A 20,679-nucleotide genomic window follows, 5' to 3' on the forward strand; every position below is an offset into this window, starting at 1 on the left:
TAGGAAAAAAAAATACCATCATTAATGATTGGGGAGCTATTTATAGTTGTACTTTCATGTGGCATAAGTTGTACTTAATAGGACAGATTAAGGGTAAATCTGTACTTTGCAATGATTAATGATGTGCTGGATCATGGAGGGGTATTTTCGTAATTTTATGTCATTGGGTTAGGACAATAGACTTGGCCCAAACAATCTCTATTAAAGATAGAGATAAAGGTTATATACCTGATGTGCTTCAAGACCTCGAGCTTTGTTCTTCAATCTCACCTGCGTTCTCACCTCTCTCTTTCTCCTCTTCTACCATTATAAAGTGTCCACATACTATTTTTAAGTGTAAAAAAAAAACAACAATTAACATTAACGAAGACAAATAAGTAAATAAACATTTTAAAGATTATAATGTCCATACATTATTTTGGTAAAAAAAGACAAAAAAGTCCAAGCATTATTCATTAGAGTTTATCTCATTTACTTTTTAAAAGATAAAAATATATATACTCGGTATTATTCATGATAATTTATAGTCAAGACTTAAGTTTGACCATAGAAACAAACCAAGCATGCACTTTATTATGGGATTAAAAAAAAATAGTTTTTAAGTTTGGAACTAATTAATGTATTCTGTTGAGCTAATAACTTAATAAATGATCATAAGTAATAGTAATTAATAACTAATAATGTACTCGTATAAATGTTGATGGAAATAATAATGTGATGGAAAGTCCAAGACTAATACTCACCGACATTGTTGATATAAAGATTAATAAAGATGTGATATGAAATGAAAATAATAGGTTGCATGGTTATGTTAAAGGATAGGATTATACAGTATTAGCTAGTATTATCAACATTGCTAATACTACTGTTTCACTACTAGCTATCTAGCTACTTGTTCATCATTTGATTTTTATCCTCTAACAACTTATTTTTGGGTCAAGCGGACCTCCTTTGTTTTCGATCGAGTAGGCACTTGTCACCTCAAAAGTCTTCAATAATTCCTTCAATTTTCTTATTTCTTCATTGTGTCATCTCAAATTTACCCTTCAATTATTATTTATAAAGTATAATTAGAAAAAGTTAATTAAACTTGGTCCTACATTGTATAATAGCAATAATAATAATTGACTTGTATCTTTATTTATAATAATTTCTTACCCTATTGTATATACTTCATATAGGAGTAAAAGTTCTAGTTAGTTTAATACGAGTACAATTCGGGTAATGTTATATGTAGCCCTAAGGGTTATATATAAGCATTAAATATAACATTAAATATACTCTTGGAAATTGTATGAAATTAGGAATTAATGACAAAAACACTCGTAAATCAGTGTTATTAGTGTTTATATTTTGACGATTTCTTAACTATTTACGATTTACAAGTATAAATTTAATGCTTATATGTAGCCCTAAGGGCTATGTCTAACATTTTCCTTAAAATAAATATTAAGTTAAAAAAAAATACTACATATTATTATTTGTAATTAAAGATTTTTTATTTAATTTTTTTTAATACCTCTTTGTTGCAAATAATAAGATACTGAAGTTGTAAATAAATCCATACCAGTATAATTGATATAGAATTGTAATCGTAGGATTCATGCAATGGTTTGAGTGTAGATTAATTTTACAAGAATGAGCTATATATAACGGACAACACATTACATAATGAAAAAGAACTTTGAGCACAAACACCTTACAAGAAATTAAATGATTCAAAACGTACATTTGCTAAGCATCACCATAAGCTTGATTATTAGCCCTAAACAAGTCCACTTGATGATGATCATATCATTGCAAATTTCGCTAATATTGATTACAACCCAAAATGAAATGTAATCAACTCATCATATACTATCAATTTACACAAGACAATAAATAGATACACCCATCTTATTGTTTTATTCATATGTTGATTAAAGTGTTAGTTCTATGAACATGGGATAATGTATTTGCATTAATAATCTTAAATTCCCGTACACCTAAAAGTTCATACTATATGATTATTTTGATAAATCCAATACATAGATGACCAAGATTGTTAGCAAATATTAATCATACACCTTAATTAATTATATTTATGCACATACAAACATATTATGTATTATCGTAAATAATTATGTGTATTAGTCCGCCGTCCCTTGCGTATTATAACATGGTTAAGAGCAAATTAAGCCCACTAAGATGGTGGCTAAATCTAGCTGGTCTTCTGACACAAACGTGTGCACTCATGTGATTTATCACGTGCTTCTCTTACCCGCACGAGTAGAGGTTTTAATTATAGTCACTAATTCCTAAAAACCATTGTTTTTAATTTAATTAATTAGAATTTGGATCCAATCATTTAATTACTACTACATGTTAATCCAAAAAACAACGCAAAGTCAGAGAAGAACTAGTAAGTAGCAAGCTAGCATTGCATGAAGAGATAAGAAACAGCTGGTAACAGATTGTATGATTTTATTTGGGTTTTGATGCATGAAGTTTTATGTATTAATTATACTTAGTACTTGTACTTAGGTTGTTTTAATTACTTCTGTACATAAGATTAATTCATTGAATCATTGGTTAATGTTTTATCAACGTACACTTGGTAGGGTTAGCTAGGGTTGATGTTAGAATATGCTTTGAATATGTTTTTCCATGTTCTCTTATGAACAACCTAGCAATTGGCTAGCATGAGGTTCTCGTTGACAGTTTTCATTATATTAGGTTAGGCTACGTTATTCTGGCTAGACATATTTTTGTGGTTGCGACTGTTAAAAGGTCAAAGATAGTAAGAAAAAATATATATCGTATATGTGTGTATACCATTAGATTGTTGCATTTTTTTTTTGTTTTTTTTTTTTACGTATGGCGGTATGGATCAGATATCTCTTATGAGGTTATTAGCTACCCGAAAAGTTAAATGAATCATATCATTCTCTGTACATACTTGTAGATATTTTTGTCCTTATTATTGTTTTCGCTTAGTGGTTCTCTCTTAGCTTATTGTTTAAACGGGCATAATTGTTTTGTTGATCTAAGAAGAATTTCATATCTTATCATGACCTTATCTAAGTACAATTACTAGTGGACATGATTTGTTACGGGCTTTATTGATTGATGTGGATTACATTGGGGTGAACAAAGGACAGAAACAATTAAAGCAAATTACTAACAATCATGTGTGGCCTTGGCATCTAACTATTCTACAAGTGTAATCATATTTTCATTGAACCTAAAGGCTACAACTCTAGCTTGCAAGGAAAGCAAAAGTTAGCATTAATTAGATCAAGTCAAAGACATTATCAACATGAGAAAACTACGGATTATACATAATGAGACCATTTCATATTTAAATTAATTAGTTTTGAGATAATATACTTTGTGTTAAGTAATTAATTTTGAAAAGAAACAAAGTGAAGTGAACAAATCAAAATTGCTCAATGCAATAAAAAGTGAAATTCTCCGTAAGTAGCAAAACAAATAAGGAAAATGATCTTACTCGTTTTGCACAAACGTAACGAGCAAATATATATGATAACTTATTGTCCATTGTAAGGTACAAATGATTGTATAATAAAATTAAAGTTACCCTACTCTTTGGGGAACTATTGAGCCTCACTATATCGTTTTAGTTTTGAATTTACCTATCAAGCGTGATGAACTGATGACTAATGAGAATCTTATTTTTATAAAGGAAATTTTGTGTAAAACTACCCTAAAGATACGCTAATTTGTCAACAACTACCCTTTTTAAAAAATATTGTTTATAACTACCCATAAGATGACAAATATTTGTCTAGCACTACCCATAAACGGTTTCCATCCAATTGAGTCGTTATTGGGACCCACTCCTACGATTTCCCACTCAATTCTCTCCTCCTTCATTACTTTCCCTCTAAATTCATCCAAAAATCTAAATTCAACACAATTTATCACTAAATTAGGAGATGTTTTAAGCTATTGTTTCAATTCTTGGTATATTTAATTGGTTTAATTAGGATTCTTTATTTACTTCAATTAACATAATTAGGGATTCAATTCAGGGTTTAGGGCTTCATTTCAGTTTGGGGATTTTAACTTCTAGGGTTTATGGCTTGAATTGAATTAGGGATTTTGCTTATTTTGTTAATTAAAAATTTAGGGTTTTCCACATGTTCAACAATTTATAATTCAAAAGCCACGAATTTCACATTAATTACTACATTTTACCTCGTTCATCTTTGTTTTTCATTTAGTATTTTTCAGCATTTACTTTGCCCTTTCCTTTAACCATTGATAGTTTCACTCTCTGACATGTAATTACCCAAAGCAACAAGAAGATGAAGAGAAAAGAGAAAGACAACAAAGAAAAGGGTTATAGGCCTTGTTAATTTTCCAAAATGGGGATGAATTTGCAATTTTACTTAGGTTATTTTAAGATGGTGAATGGTGAAAGGTAAAAGAAGAGGAGTGATCGAAAATGGAGGGAAAGTATAAAGAAAAGAGAGATAGTTGAAGAGGGGAGTTATTTGGGTGGGAATCCGTAAAAGTGGGCCCCACAAACGGTTTAATTGGACGGAAACCGTTAATGGGTAGTGTTAGACAAACTTTTGCGATCTTATGGGTAGCTCTAAACAATATTTTAAAAAACGGGTAGTTATTCACAAAATGCTTTAAAAAAGTGTTCATCAACACTCGTAATTGTTAGTGTAATATATAATCCTCCATAATTTATAGAAGCAACAATGAGTTATTTATAGTTGTCCTACATGCACAAAGTTTAAATTTTAAAGTTATCTTGGTAAGTTTTGGATGGGCTGAAAGATTGTAATTTAAACATGAGATATAACTTCATTTACTTTATCACATGCAATAATGAACATTTCAAAATTTTGAGAAGAAATAATCATAAAGCATGTCAACTTTTTCTCGTATTAGTAATACAAAATTGAATCTAGCTCCATATTTATTATGTTCGTTATTTTTTTTTTGAAACAATATTATGTTCGTTACTTAAAACATTGAAAAAGAGAGGTTTTTTTGTTTATAATTATATTTTCGCATACTTTTTGCGTGATGAATTATAGCCTTTATAGGGGCATTGAGTTACGTAAGATTTAAATCCTTCATGGTATATGACCTTTAAGCCACCATCGGAGCGCGTAATTACAAGTGCTTTAAATGGATATCTCATGTTGGCATATTAGTAATTTAGTATATTATATTCTTCATTCAATTGTTTTGAGTTCTAGCTAGGAAAGACATAAAACTTAGATAAGAATTGAACTTTCAATCTCTTAATTGGGCAAAAGGAAAATGGAGGGGAAATGTATATTATTTGTCAACCTTTAATTTATTTGGTGTATGAGGTGTTGGGGAAAAAAAAGGAAAATAAAAGTTGGAAGAGACAATACTCCTAATTAAGCTTTATTAAATCTTATTTATGTCTAACTATTACTCCATATTAGGATTTAAAAATTGTGTTAGTACATTGTTATACAACCTCTTAAGGCGGGAGTTATGTCATCAATTATTCACAACCAATTAATTCCAAAAAAATTAAGTAAAAAATGGAACATATTCGATCAATATGGATAAATCTTTTTGAAACGTCCAAACAAGTAACATATACTTCGTATCACTTATATACATTTTTGAAAATACAAAAATTACTCAAAAATGTAACATGATGCTGAGTAACATATATCGCTTATCACAGTAATCTATAGTACCAATTTTCCATTAAATTAAATGATGGCAAATTAGTTTAGAAATAAGAAGGTTTGACACTTTAGTACAATTAAAGTAAACGGCAAATATTAGTTCATGCACAGGCACATAGCATGAGCACACACAATAGAGAATTATTAGTGCAGGGATAAGCCTTTTGTCTTATTAAAATACCGCATCATTTACAGGCATGTACGACTATTATAGGAACACTAAGATTTACATGATTGACAACTAAAGATGGCTATCCGCTCTACTCTTAAACCACGTCGGAGTCGCTATTGTTTTTTTTAAAATTAAAAAATAACCACGTCGTTATTTTACACTTACACGTATACTACAGAGTATTTTTTTTTTCTAGATTCTACGAAAAAAATGAAGTAAAAACAAGTTTTTTTAAAAATAAATAAATTTATAACTCCCGTATTTTATAGGATACTGCAGATCTAAAATTACCTTCTTTTATTACGATGTATATATATATTGAAATAAAAGGATTTCACTTATATGTCCTTAATTGATTAGTAACGGCTTGAAATTTGCTAAGGAATGGTTATGAGAAAGCCGTTAACTCTATTATTTCATAATAGACATAACATTATTGATATATATTGAGGACGTGACAAGGATCCAATAGGCTTTCGATGTCTTCGTGTTGACAAGAGTGTAATGCTTCCATATTATTTGAGAAGTACCTTGCAAAATAATAATGAGAATTGAACCACTTGTATATTATCTTTAGTGCATGAACTAGTAAGACCAGTATTATTAATATAGTAGATTTGAGGATTTTTCAAATATTATTGCTTGAGCTAATAAGGCTTTTATGATGAGTCAAAAGAATGAATCTCTAATAATAACTATTGTAACTTTTTTAATTTCATGAAATTCATCAAATTGATCTTTCCATTTATAAGTCTATAACGTTTGTGTGGAAAAGATTAAAAGGTATTCAAGAGACTAGATAATCTTTTGAGATATTTGTTGAGGACAAGATATCATAAATAAAGGTTGTTGATAATAGAGCAAAGTGTCCATCTTTGAAACTAAATTACCATCTAACAAATAATTTTAAAACCGTAATTTTACCGAAGTTGATGTAAAGATTGTTATCTACAATCAGCCATTTAACCAGAATGTATATAAGAATCCTTTGAGTTTATGTAGGCCATGTAGCTACATTCCCCATTAAAAATTTTCTCATATAAATACTTATGTTGCTATTTTATTACAACACATACGGGTTAATTCCTCCATTATTAACTTTCAGCTTTTAGATTTTATGTTTGTCAATTGTCAATACACAACTTTAATTAATTATATAATCAATCATCCATAAGAGTACTGTCACGCAATTGGGCCAATGCCTGAAGAAGCTTAATAACATGAGGAACAAAAACATACAGAAATTATTATTATTATTTCATAAAAATTATACCGTACTACGAGTAGTAACTTTATTAAGCCCAAATGCCCGATGAAGTGAATGAACACTCTTCTTGCAACTGTGCAATTTACATCACACTAGCATAGTAAAATGCAATTTGAATCTCAAAATCAAACAAGATACAAGTATATCTTTAAATTCTGTTGAAAAATAACTAAAATTTTCTGTTAACCCAAAAATTGTGTAAGCCGAGGACTGTTTTTTTATCATAGAAACACCAGCTTGAGCATCTGATCTCACCACTTTGTTGTTGGTAGTTTGTATCGATCATCAATGTATAAGTTCTAGTGTTCTAAGAGGGCCAAAAAATATGAATCAAGGTATCTAGACAAAATTTTGCCACCTCCAATGGCGACACGTGAATGCACGTGTGATTACAATATTGTTTTTGGTATTAATACGAATATTGTTCACTATCAGAACCTGGAGCAATCCACCATTAGCAGATCTAAATACGACTTGAGTCCCGACCAAACATGAAACGTCTCGACCAGTCTCCAACCACCAAAGCTCTTGTACGCCAGCTGACTTGTTTGCTGAAGTTCCAGAACAAATGATGTCAGTTTATTAATTATAAGTATAGGAAGAAATTTGCACATAGGCAGCATGTATAGAGTTCAAGAGGGAAGCAATTTAAAAATGTTTGTACCTGGCGTACACGGAGTACCACAACCACTGAGTGCTGTGTCCAATGGACACCCAATCTCCAGGAAGTTGAGCTGCAGCTTGCTCTCCTCCCAGTGGAGCAAATTGACCAAAATGCCGATACCTGTGAGCAAACAAATTTTCAGCACCAAACTCGGTACATAATTCATGACAGGCTTTGCCTTTTGCAGTAAATCATGCCAATTCAGGTCTAAATGACATGAGGGATCATATAAACCGTCACTTCCTTAGTCTTTACAACTCATCCCTAAACCATGAACGCTAATATCATGAAGATTATATATAAACAAGATTATTGATATTAAAACCAGATCACTGTCTCATAGAGAAGACAGTAACAGTAACACATAAAGTCGGAGTCAAAGCCTTTATTCCAGCTCATATTTACAACTGCAATTGAGTTTTTGTCTTCTTCCCCAAATAAATGTTTTAGTTGTTGCCTTGTAGGTAAGATTTCAGACCAATGATATAGTGGACACTGGACAGAGGTAACATCAAAAATGCCCAGGGAGCAGCAAGTGTTGAATCAAGACATCAATACCCCGCAATTTATTAAAAGTCTGTGGGGTATGAACTGTGTGCCAAAAGCAAATTAGCATTTGTGAGCTTTAATGTTCTCCAGTCAGGCCAATAAGTACTCCGTATTATCTAACTAAGATTAAGAATACTAATATATAGATTACTCACAAGCATTAGCTAGTAACAGTCCGTGGGATGGCCAAGGTGTGGGTGTTTAAGCATGGGTGAAAAATGATAACAATATAGATGGAGAAAAGAAGAAAATCGTGTAGAAATATCATACCTGAAAGGTTTGAACCGATGTTGACCTTCTCCTCTGATTCTGATAGGGCCTTCAGGGTTCTTTTCACACTCTTCCATACGATTAAAGCAGTCAGCTAGATAAGTACCTTGCTGAGCAGCAACCTGTATTGCAGTCGCAAAAGTAATATAAAATGAGAATCAGCAACAAGACAGTATCTACAGTATATTTATTGAAATCTTATGGACGAAGTTGCACCTGGGCAGTTGCCGGAAGGTTCTTCATTTGAGAATCAGCTTGTGAGAGAGCTGATCTGAATTCTTCAATGTTTAATTCAATGGATTCCTTGGTTGCATCTCCTTTGGCTTCCTTCATCAAATCAACAATACTCTTCAGTTTCCTGTTCTTGAGGTAAAGTTCAATTTGGGGGTATCTTTCTAGAATGTCGTCAACCAGTTCCTGCATCTCTTTTACAGTAAGAGTTCCAGAATTATCCTTGTCAGCCTTCTTGAATATATCTGCAATATCTTCCTGTAAAAAATATAACGACCAACTTTAAGATAGGAGATTACAGTATGGTGCATAAGGAGATCACCGAGAAACTTTACAGTGTCAATAATCTTCTCAATTCAATTCTATAACAACTGGTGGCAAATACAATTTCTTAAAGAATAAGATCAAAGTGCAGATAATGGCTGTAGTAATTGTACCATGACTTTGCGCTGGACTATGGTTGCACAATCACCCAATGCATAAATTTCGCCAGTTCCTTCCACTCTAAGCCACTCATCAGTTCCCAAGGCACGCCTTTTGCCCTGCATATGCAAAATAGAAATTTAATTTCATGTGCTATAGACCAAAGACGACCCAGAAAGTGCAAATTTGAAAGATGCTCTAGGTCACACCAGTGAAAATTTCTGTACACTTGATTAGTTTGCTAAAAAAAAACATAGTTGGAGTCCTAAGGAAAACATACTTGATTAATTTGCTTCATGAAGTCCATTATCACTGGACGAGCTCCAATGCCAGTAGACCAAACCAGCATTCCATAGGGCATGGAGGATATTGTCCCACCATTCTTCAGTGCTTTGGTTGATATTTCTTTGTTAGTGACATTCACGACCATTGACCCAGTTTGAAGATTGATACCATCCCTGTGAAACTTATCCTCAGCAAATGCTGTAATTCTCTTATCAAACCTGCAAAAAAGAAATAAAAACATTATAACAGCACACATATACAAGGAATCAGATCAGTACAATTTCACTTAGCTGAAAATAATGTGGGGCAAGAGAGAGGGAAGTTCACTTTCAGTAATCAGCCACAATTTATCTATACTTTTTATACAAAATATCCATTTGGGAAACAAACTTAAGTTGCGACCACAACAGTCAAATGCATTCAGTAGTCTTCTATGGCTTTAACATGCATGTCCAATGTTCAATTCTACCATATTTGATATCCTCTTAAACTAATTAGTTATTATAAGTTAGATATGTGAAAGCTCAGCTCAACCTTGTTTAAGTGTAAAAAGAACTGTCATTATCAAAGACACTACAGATAAAACTTCTCTAATAACAAGCAATGGCATGTGCTCAGCAGCTGTAACATAACAGAAAAACCAGTATTGCATCCAAATGGGAAGAGAATGAGCTCACATGTTCAATATATGATCTGTTGCCTCCAACAGTGTTATCTTCACAAGGTCTTTAACCTTGGGATACAATCTCACTAAATCTTCATTGACAAAATCATGAAGTTCTGCAGCAAACTCGACACCAGTTGGACCACCGCCAACAACAACAAAATGGAGTATTCTCTTCCTCTCCTCATCACTAAGTGTGGGGAGGGCAGCCTTCTCAAAGCAATCAATGATACTCTGACGGATCTTTTGAGCGTCCTCCACCTCCTGCAATCGAGACACAGTTATTTTCCTGATCCTCAACAGTTTTCTGATAAACTAGACTTGCTAAGGCAAATTGCTTCAGACAACAGGGCATACTAAATATTCATACTGCACAGTTATCAATAAGAGATTGCATCATCTAATAATGTACCTTCAAGAAATGAGCATTCTCCTCTACCCCTGGAGTGTTGAATGTGTTAGAACGAGCTCCCATAGCAATTACAAGGTAGTCATAGTCCACAGAAAAATCAGCCTTCCCATTCAAATCAGCATTTTGAGTAGATCGACATTTTACTGTCTTGCTTACAGGATCTATACTAAGACATTCAGCTTCCCAGTAGCTAACGCTAACATCTTTCTGGAAAATCAAAGTATCAGGACATGGCAAAAAATCTGGAAATTAAGCAGACAGGCGATCTCAAATTCTGTTTTCTTTACCTTCTTAACCATTTTACGAATTGGTTCACAGATACTACGGGCTTCAACTGTACCAACAGTGACACTAGGTAGCAAAGGGGTGAATGCAAAGTAATTGCGAGGGCTTATGACATGAACATCATAATCAGGATTCTTCAGATTCTTCAAGAAACTAGTTCCAGCCCAACCAGTTCCGAGTACCACCACCTTCTTTTTCTTTTTCTCAGCTTCAGGGGAAATGACAGCATTTTCAACATTGTGTGGCTTTGAATCTGAATAAGCCAAAAGACCCCCACCAGCACCTCCACTAACAGAGAGAACAGCATCAATTAAGAAAATGTGTGAGCAAGGATAAAATAAATTACAAAAATAATAATATATACAACGATTTAATTACTGAAAAATCAAGTTCAATAATCATAATAGGTAAAAGAAAGTGTTTGGGTCCAATTTAGTCCAATTGGGCTTAGGCATTAAATGATCCAATTAAAAGCCCAAGGTCAAGGTTCATCTCTCCAAATTGTGCTAAAGTCAAAGATCAGTCGTCAAGGCAAGCCAATTGGGCTAAGGCCCAACTTCTCCATGTATGAAGAGGTAAAAAAGCCATCAATATTACATTTTTACATTCATTCTCATTCATTCAAGAAAAGCCTCAAGCAACTAATTCTCTTGCATAGTGTTCTCTTTCTACACACTGTACTGACTTTAGCATCGGAGGGGCCTTCCTCGGCAACACCCCCGAGGCTAGTTTACGTGTGTTTACTGTGCAGGAAACCTTCGGCCCAACATTTCTTGGACCGAATCTAGTCTTCACCGCATCATCGGACCTTCGGCAAGGTCCCATTGTTTTCACCCGAAACAGAAAGTAAAGACACAGAAAAATATTTGACTTGTTCATCTAAAACACACCAAATCTTGCAGGTTATGCATAAGCTTGGTGCAGTATGCAATTTTTTTTTTAGCCCCTAAACCATGAATAATTTCACATAAACCTAATGAAACATCCTTGCTAATTATTTTTGTTCACAAAAAATCTTCTTTTTACAAAGTACGGATGAATATTTGTCATACCTTGTTTAAATCAAAAATTAAATGACAGGTGAGAGTAAGGACCACGGAGCATTTATGGAAGAACGACTCATGATTCAACTTAATTCACAAGCTTCTAAAATTAGAAAACAGTTCAGCAAGATAGCCCATTGAAACAACTCAAATTGTCTATCTAAGTTCACCAAGCACACCAGCAATATACAAGTAACTCAAAACACATTTCACTATCAATCAATATCACCAAATCATCTATAACTTATATAATACAAGTAGATATCAAGAATTAAGAGCCAAGCAAATAAGCCAACACAAGGCTGAATTATTACTTCCTTTGACTTCCAGGAGATGAAAGTATATCATCCAAGAGTCCTCTGGATAATCATTGAGCTGTTTTAGCCTGAAGTCCTGAACCTAATACCCAATGGCCTGTTGAGCTTCTTTTCTTGTCTAACTTTCTGTCTGTTTGATTTCTTCCAATAATTGGCACTGTAAGTTACTTTCAACTCCTACTTTGTACGCTTTTAAAAATGACATTCCGTTACAAAGTGATATCACCATGCTTTAGTGAGTGCATCTAGGAAGAATATCTTAAAAAGTTCACCTAAAATTATTTAGTGGACTATAATTAATTTTAACACCTTACTACGACACTACACATAATGCTTGATACAAGATCAAAGTATCAAGCACTACCAATCATACATGGCTTATCAAATACTAGCAACAATGATCTTCATTATTCCAACGATTAATCTCAAAAATATCCTAGTCTTCCAAATTTTGAGCTTTAATATCCATTTATGATCATTTCCAAGCATAATTTAACAAATCAGCTTGAGAGTGATAAAGTATATAATGCTAAGAAAGGATCAATATGGTCATCGATCTAACGGTTCAACTCGAAATCTCCAAATTCCTCCAAAATTTGAGCTTAAATTAGTAAATTTCAAAAGTTTTGCTGGAAGTCGGCAGTCTTGCCAAATCAGTAGTATTAGGTTAATCAATATTATAAGGTTAACATTTTTTCGCACACAAAACAAAGAATTAAAACGTCTTATATAGACACGAATTAAATCAAGTAAATCATACTAACAGCAAAATCATCAAAATAAACAGGAATACGACAAACAATCAACATCAACTGTATGATCACCACAAAATTCTCAAAAGTTAAACAGATACAACAACAAAAAAAAATTGATTCATACATCTCGCAAAATCACAGAGTTCACATCACAAAATGAATTCAACGATATTTCTAAGCGAATTCACCAAAAATTTATGATGAAATCATCAACAATTGCAATATTCAATCAACATACATCAAATTCACCAGAATTTTCGGTCAAAATACAACAGTAACGAAATCAAATCACAAGAAAAAAGCAACAAAAATTTAAGAACAGAGGACGCAATACCTGACGGTTACGACGACGAGGAGCTTGGAAAGCGACGGATAATTGTAGAAGGCTCTAGAAGCTTTTTCGTAGAACGCCATTGTTACAGGTAGAGAGAGAAAATTGGAGGTAAGAGAAAGTAGTGAGAGATTTAGGTTTCCTACCAGAAGTTTGTAGAAGGAGAGAGCAAAAAATGACGTTTAGCGTGAGAAGAGAGGCCAACCAATAAAATTGGAAAAGGAATTTGGTGTAAAATGAACGTGATGAAGTCGCTTTTTTATTTTACTTTTTCCATTTTTTTTAGGGTCATTGAAATCAGCCTTGGCTTGGAGCTTAAGACAATTGGTTACGCGTGGCATTGGCCGGTTAAAGAATAAAGATACACTGTATATTATACAATATACGATAATACGGTGTACTAGCTTCCAAAAAAAATAAAAAAAATGGTGTACTCCGTATTTGTGAACATTCTACCCTCACCAAGAAGATGCCACATCATACAATTAGAAATATACACGGTTTTACGCCAAGAATTGAACTTAGGTCCTTTAGAAAATAAATAAAAAGTCATATCATCTTTGCTATCTAATACATTTACAAAATTATTCTTCTTAAATATTTTAATATAGACCATGATTTTTTTTTAAAACATATTATTAGTATAAAGATTATAATATACAAGAAAACTATAATATAATAATATTTAATTTATAGACAGGAGCATCGCCCGGGCTAAACACTAATTTGATTAGTTATTTTATACTGGTTAATAAATTTATGATTATATATACATTGTACTTTGTACCTAATAATTGTGGGAACTCTATCGTGAGAAGTGTACTATATTTGTTTAAATACGTCAGGTGTTTCCTCGTGTGAAAAAAAGGAAGCATAATTGACTAAACTATTAGCATGCGGAGGAGATCCAATCTCTATTTCTCTAATCGTATAGCATAACTATAACAAAAATAATTACAAGATTTACGATCAACTTGTTGCAAATTATTCTGTAGATATGTGCTTAAAATCAAGGTTCCCGTGCACTAGTAGACATAATATAAGTTCAAAATGTATTACTCCATACTAAATATCATATACTCCGTAATACAATGTACAATACTCGGTATGACACAATATTCATAATTTTATACGGAGTATTAATTAAAATAATTCTAAAAAATTAGAGTAATCAAGAGTTGGGCCCCAAATCTCCCATATTCTCTCCCATATATTTCTCCATCCACATTGCATGCCATAAAAATGCCATGTGTTTATTAAGTAAGAGAAACAAATTACAAAGGTGGCGATGATTGCAAAAATAATGAAATCAAATCTATTTCCAGCAAACAGTCTGATTAGACGGCTAGGATTAAATAATGACGGACCAACCAACGGCTGAAACATAACGTAAGCAGTTTGTGTGTTTGACCTTTTGACCAGTTAAGTTTGGAGTTTCTAGAATGTTGATGTTCTCCAATTTAGTGGTAAGGAAAAGTTGGCGTAAAGAATAAAAGAATACGTTGACACTTGACAGGAAATAGAGGGTGTCAAATTTGTATTAAAGCCATATTCTTCAGCATCAACCTAGATCTACTCGTTCACTATTTTAGATTCTTTAAAATAAATTAGCACTAGTACCATTATTTTATTAGAATTGGTCAATTTTGATTGTTAAGCTTAATTATATTATTGTCATAGAATATTCTAAACTATGACGATTCTCATGTGCTAAAGTAATAATGTACTCATGCCAGTTTTATACGTCATACAATGGGGTGTATTGTACTTTTACACCGTGTACAATGCCGGCGGAGTTGCGACTTGTGTGACGGTTCTATGGTGGTGGGTGACAAGGGCAGGATGGTGATGGACTGGTTTGTTAGTAGTAAGGCGTGGCTGGGGTGGAGAATATGGTGGTTACAAAAGAAAAAGGGAATAAATCGAAGTCACATATCCTCATGGGATGGTTTTGGCTAGAAAGTGTCAAAGTGATACAATAGTGAAAGGGCGGAATCCAAGTTGGAATTCTTTAAAACACAAGGGTAATTTAAAAATAATGATTAATCTCAAGAGTACCCTATGAAAACCAATAACATTTGTAAACAAAAAATAGATAAATATAAGAAAAAGGTAAATATAATACATATGCACCTTAGATACTACCTCCGATTTTTATTAGTTGCAACTTGCGAGTATTTATAAGATATAAAATATTTCAAAATTGCAACTAATAAAAATTGGAGGCGGTGGTATAAATCACTAGGCCCGAACATCTGAGAGTTAGATGTTAAATTTAAGTAGCATTGTCAACAAGTCAAGATGAACTAACTAAAGCTTGAGGTTTTTTTTTGTTGTTGTTTTGAAGCAAGTTTGACAGTTTGAGCATTGTCTACGTTTTTTACAAAAAGGAATGGCTAATAGCCCAAATGAAAAGTTGGGCCAAATCCAAAATAGGGTTCTCGAAAATACCAAATGTACATTCATCTTAGCCAAATAGAAGCATTACAATTTCCCATGAAGCGAACCTAAAAAGTGGGAAACAAATCCCTACCTTTCATTTTGTTCGCTAGTTGTTCTGTTCATTTCATCTAGACTATTTTAGTGCCTAATATTTTTGAGAAGGTTTAAGGGGGAGTTTTGGAGAATCCAATAATTGTATCAAGGAACCGTCATATCCCTAGCTATATGGTGATGGTCGTGATTTTGATCATTTAGGCCGACTCTCGTGCTTGATGATGATGAACGAGAAATGGGTCGTCACTTCCTTTTTATGTTAACTTTGAGGATTCCAATGCGTGTATTTGGTAGGGAAGTGCACACATAGTGAGTCGGGTGAAGAACATTCATATTTTATGTGTTGATGACTTGATGTAATGATGTTGTGTTGTTTAAGCCATACTTCATCCATCTCTAATAAGACTATAAGAGGCATATATACCTAAAAACGTATGTGTCAAATATAAAGGGGCACCCTAAAAATAGCATGTGCGGTAATTTTTAATAGACGGAGGAAGTAGTTAATACTTGATAAGTATGATAACAGTGTGCACATGTATTTCGTACTCGTAGTACTTAATAGTGAGATGCCCTGTAATATATGTAGTATTTGTTATATATGTTATTATACTCCATACAAATACTGAATAAATGACTTTTTCTTATCAACTTTTAAAGTTATGCACAACAAAATTAATTTTAACTTAGTGCTTCGACATGCTCCTCCATCTTATGATTAATTACAAATCCTAGCTTATTACCAGTAATATGTGTTGAAATCCACTGTAGCTCACTTGTGAGTGTCCCATATTGGAGAAAGATGAGCGATAGTTACTTTATAAGGTAGAAGAGCACATTCTGCTATTGCCAATTGGTTTTATTATGGAAGCTCTCAAACCTTGTTTGCAAATGATCTAGACCAAACTCTCTTCCTCCTTGTTTTGGGTTGTCCACATGCATGGTTGATTATATTTAGAAGAGACATTCAAGAAAAGGATAATTAGGTATTCAAATCCTCAAATAATGCAAGTTTCCACAACAAAGTCGCTTTCCAAGAGAAAATTTAGACAAATAATATACTTGTACATATGAACTGCTCCATTTTTTCATGCCTTTCTTGTGTATTGTCCACTTTGAAACAATTGTCACCATTCTTATTTTCAACCACACATCATACTTCCATTATCAAGTAATGCGGTAGTGACAAAGAAGAAAAGGAAGTGTTTCGGGTGAAAACAATGGGACCTTGTCGAAGGTCCGATGAAATGGAGAAGACTGGATTCGGTCCAAGTGATGTTGGGCCGAAGGTTTCCTGCACAGTAAACACACGTAAACTAGCCTCGGGGGTGTTGCCGAGGAAGGCCCCTCCGATGCTAAAGTCAGTACAGTGTGTAGAAAGAGAACACTATGCAAGAGAATTAATTGCTTGAGGCTTTTCTTGAATCCCTGTACAAATGTAATATTGATGGTTTTTATACCTTTGCATATATGAAGAAGTTGGGCCTTAGCCCAATTGGCTTGCCTTGAGGACTGATCTTTGACTTTAGCACAATTGGAGAGATGAACCTTGACCTTGGGCTTTTAATTGGATCATTTAATGCCTAGGCCCAATTGGACTAAATTGGACCCAAACAACTTGCCCCCCAGACCCGATTTGGAAGGATGATGGGTCGGGTTTGATTTAATCAGAAAAGGTGGGAAGTGAATGATTTAATTAATCCAAAAATTTGAATTTAAACCGTAATTAATCCGTAATTAATGAGATAACAACAGTTAAGGCGGATAATTGTGGAAGTTGGACGGATAATGGGCAGTTTAATCGCAAGGTCGTATGTTTAACGGTTACTTAGTGGGGTATTTAAGAGAAATTGAAACGCGGACTCCCCGTATTCCCATTTCTGGAGATATAATTAGAGGCGCGTCATCTCTCCTCACTTATTCACCAACACAAACCCAGAATTCTCGAGAGAACCCAAGAACCCGCATCAAAACTTCGCAAATTCCTCGAGCATTAAGTTTAGAAACTGAGACTCGCCGCTACCAATTCGTAAATCGGCAACTTTCGCTTCAGATTAAGGTAAATTCCTTTGATTTTAGTTTATTTTTCTTCGAATTTGAACTCCTTCCCCTTTTTTCGACTTTTTTCTTCGAAATTATCAATGGCGCGAGGAGTTAGGGGTAGAGCCCGTGCTCCAAGAAGAGCAAGGCCAATTCCCGATCCCAGGAACAAGATTGGGACCTGGAATGGACAAAGAGCAGAGTCTGACCCTGCTGAAGGGATTAGGGCGACTCCAATTTCCTCGGCTCCTCCTCAGAGAACGGAGGGGCCGAGCGCTTCTGGGCGGGACGATGAAGTTCCCGCTGTCCTTTGGGATATCCTTCCCGGGTTTTCAGAGTGAGAGAATGCCGAAGTAGCTTCGGCCATGATAAAGAACCGCCCCTACTCATGGTGGGTGGAGAATGCCGAACAGTATCGGTTTGCCGAACAAATTGAGTTGCATTACGGCATCCTTGAAGCTGATGGGTATTGGTGCCGAATGCCCGTAACATCCGATAGAATCCATCGTCCACCCCCGGGGTATGTGGGGGTGTACACAAGACAACTTCAGTACGGGCTGAGGTTCCCTTTGGACGTATTCGTCCGAGACTTGCTGATCCATTACAATATTTCCCTATGTCAGCTAACTCCTATTAGCATCCGAAGGGTGATGACATACTTATGGGTCTGCAAGTTCTTCAGGTATGTGCCGAACCTGCACTGCTTCAAAAAGCTTCATCGGCTAGTGCCAAATATTCAAAGTGGGCACGGAAGTCATGGTTCTGGGTGGTACCGGATTGAGTCTCGGCCCCAGTACCTAACCATGTGGCCGAACGACTCTTCAGAAAAGGACTGGAGAGGTCAATGGATTTGGGTTAGGGCACCCACGGACCCGGGCCACCCTTGCGTCTTCAGCGCTCCCCGGTACCTTGCAGAGCCTGATCCCGACATGGGAAGTTTAGGTCCCCCTGCAGATAACGGCCCAGATCCGAACCTTAATCAACAGAATATCTTCGGCAAGCTGCCGAACCGGGGGGGCAGCGGCCGAATGCAGCATATCCCGGAGACTTGGCTCCCCGATACGCATTATGTTTTCCAAGAGAACATGCTAGCAGCTGTCGGCCTCAGCCGAAAGTTTAAGGATGGTAAGCTTCTTCGGCTGGGGCCGAGGCCTTTTAATTATCTCTTTTTCTCCTCTTTCACTTCGCTTTTTTATGCTGTGCCAACCTAACTGAACTGACCTTTCCCCTTTTCTTTTTCAGAGCGGGACGAGACCAACGTCGGCATTAACTACGCTCGTCTTGGTGTCAACCGAGAACGAGTTGTAACTGATCGGGCCCCCTCTATCACTGAACCGAGGCATAAAGAAGTCCATCTAGACTCTTCCCACTTCCAAATTGAGGTTGTTGCTCTGTATCAGAGGCAGAAGCCTTGGTGGAAGAAGAGAGATCCCTGGTTTCAGCTGCTGGACGAAGAAGCTGAAGCTGCCCGTACGGCCGAAGAGGTTGCACGGGTTATTGAAGCTTGTGAAGGAGGAGAAGGGTCCTCCAGGGCTGCTGAAGAAGAAGCTGCAGCTAGGGCAGCTGAAGAAGACGAGGCTTTGCTGAAGACCTCGGTGAGCTTTCAGACTTAATTTTGTCTGTTTCTGTTTGTTGTTTTGTTGTTGTTGTTGTTTTTTTTTACTCACATTCTTCCTCCCCCCCTGTCTTTTACAGTCTGAAGAGAGTAATAGACACAGAGAAGGGAAAGCCCCTGTTCGTCCCGAAGACCAGATACAAGAAGAGTCCTCAGACTCAGACATGGACGAGCAGCCGCTTCAGAAAAGGCGCCGAAGAATGGCCATCATCGGCCCCCATGACTTTCAGCGGAGGCCGATGACCATCGGCGTCGAAATAAGGGAACCCGAGGAAGGCAATGGATCGCCGAGGGTTCCCCGGCCACCACCTCAATCACCTCCAAAGACCCCTCCGCCACCTCCCGAGATGGAGGTGGATCAGAAGACTCCCGAACCTAAGGGAGGGTTCCAAGAAGAAGTTCAAGAGAGTGCTGCTGAGCACAAGAATGAGGATGTCGTGATGCCCAGTGCTGAGGGTTTCACGGCAGACATTGCAAGAGAGGTTGAGGCCTTCGTCCTCACCCCTGAAGAAGAAGAAGTCATAATAATTGACTCTTCTGAGAAGAAGGAGGATGCTGAGCCATCCAAAGTTAAAGAAGCTCCATCGTCATCCTTTCCTTCCTTCCAGACTCTGCAATCTGGAGAAATTGGTTTCTCGGCCCCCCGAATTCCAATCCCAGATCACATCTGGGATCTCATATGGGGTCAGAACCGAGAAGGTGTTGCAGCCTACTTCGGCGATTTTGCTGACATGTCCGAAGTAGATAGGGCAAGAATCTGGTCGCTGAAGGCCACTGCTGGGATGGGCGAATCCAGCAGATCAGTTCCTGACCCAGCCAGGTCTAACCAACTGCTGATGATGCAGGTGATTTTCTTTGCCTTTATCTCCTTTAAAATTCAGCTCTTTAATTATCATTATTATTATTATTTTTTATTTTAACTTGTGCTCCTGTTTTCAGTTCGTGCACAATCAGACTCTCACTGTAGAGCTGATAGATACCCTACAAGATAGGGTGGACGCTGCCGAGCACGACAAAAAGGTAGCCGAAGAAGAGTTAAAGCTTGCTAAGCTAAAGCAAGCAGCAGCTGAAGAGAAGCAGCAGAAGGGTGAAGAATATGAGAAAAAAGCTGCTGAAGCCCTCAAAACCTTCTGCGATGCTATGGAGAAGGAAGTTTTTCCCCCACTG

The 20,679-nt window shown here is 35.6% G+C and overlaps 1 protein-coding gene across 1 annotated transcript; it reads right to left on the reverse strand.

Moving 5' to 3' along the window:
• Positions 1-7,137: 7,137 nt before the first annotated feature.
• Positions 7,138-13,791, reverse strand: LOC110693524 (external alternative NAD(P)H-ubiquinone oxidoreductase B2, mitochondrial-like). The gene is made up of 10 exons (XM_021870643.1): positions 13,365-13,791; positions 10,918-11,203; positions 10,631-10,837; positions 10,232-10,482; positions 9,550-9,772; positions 9,284-9,388; positions 8,832-9,104; positions 8,616-8,737; positions 7,797-7,916; positions 7,138-7,683 (listed from the first exon to the last, which is right to left on the reverse strand). The coding sequence occupies exons 1-10, from the start codon at positions 13,442-13,444 to the stop codon at positions 7,596-7,598; spliced, it is 1,755 nt and encodes a 584-aa protein (XP_021726335.1). The 5' UTR covers positions 13,445-13,791; the 3' UTR covers positions 7,138-7,595.
• Between the last annotated feature and the right edge of the window lie 6,888 nt (positions 13,792-20,679).

Source organism: Chenopodium quinoa, unplaced genomic scaffold (assembly GCF_001683475.1).
Source record: "Chenopodium quinoa cultivar QQ74 unplaced genomic scaffold, ASM168347v1, whole genome shotgun sequence".
Classification (NCBI taxonomy): Eukaryota; Viridiplantae; Streptophyta; class Magnoliopsida; order Caryophyllales; family Amaranthaceae; genus Chenopodium; species Chenopodium quinoa.

Coding starts and splice junctions, on each gene's coding strand:
- LOC110693524 (XM_021870643.1), bottom strand. CDS start 13,444: ATGGCGTTCTACGAAAAAGCTTCTAGAGCCTTCTACAATTATCCGTCG. Junction 9,773..10,231: donor ACAGATCATATATTGAACAT/GTGAGCTCATTC, acceptor TCTTTTTTGCAG/GTTTGATAAGAGAATTACAG. Junction 9,389..9,549: donor TCATGAAGCAAATTAATCAA/GTATGTTTTCCT, acceptor TTGCATATGCAG/GGCAAAAGGCGTGCCTTGGG.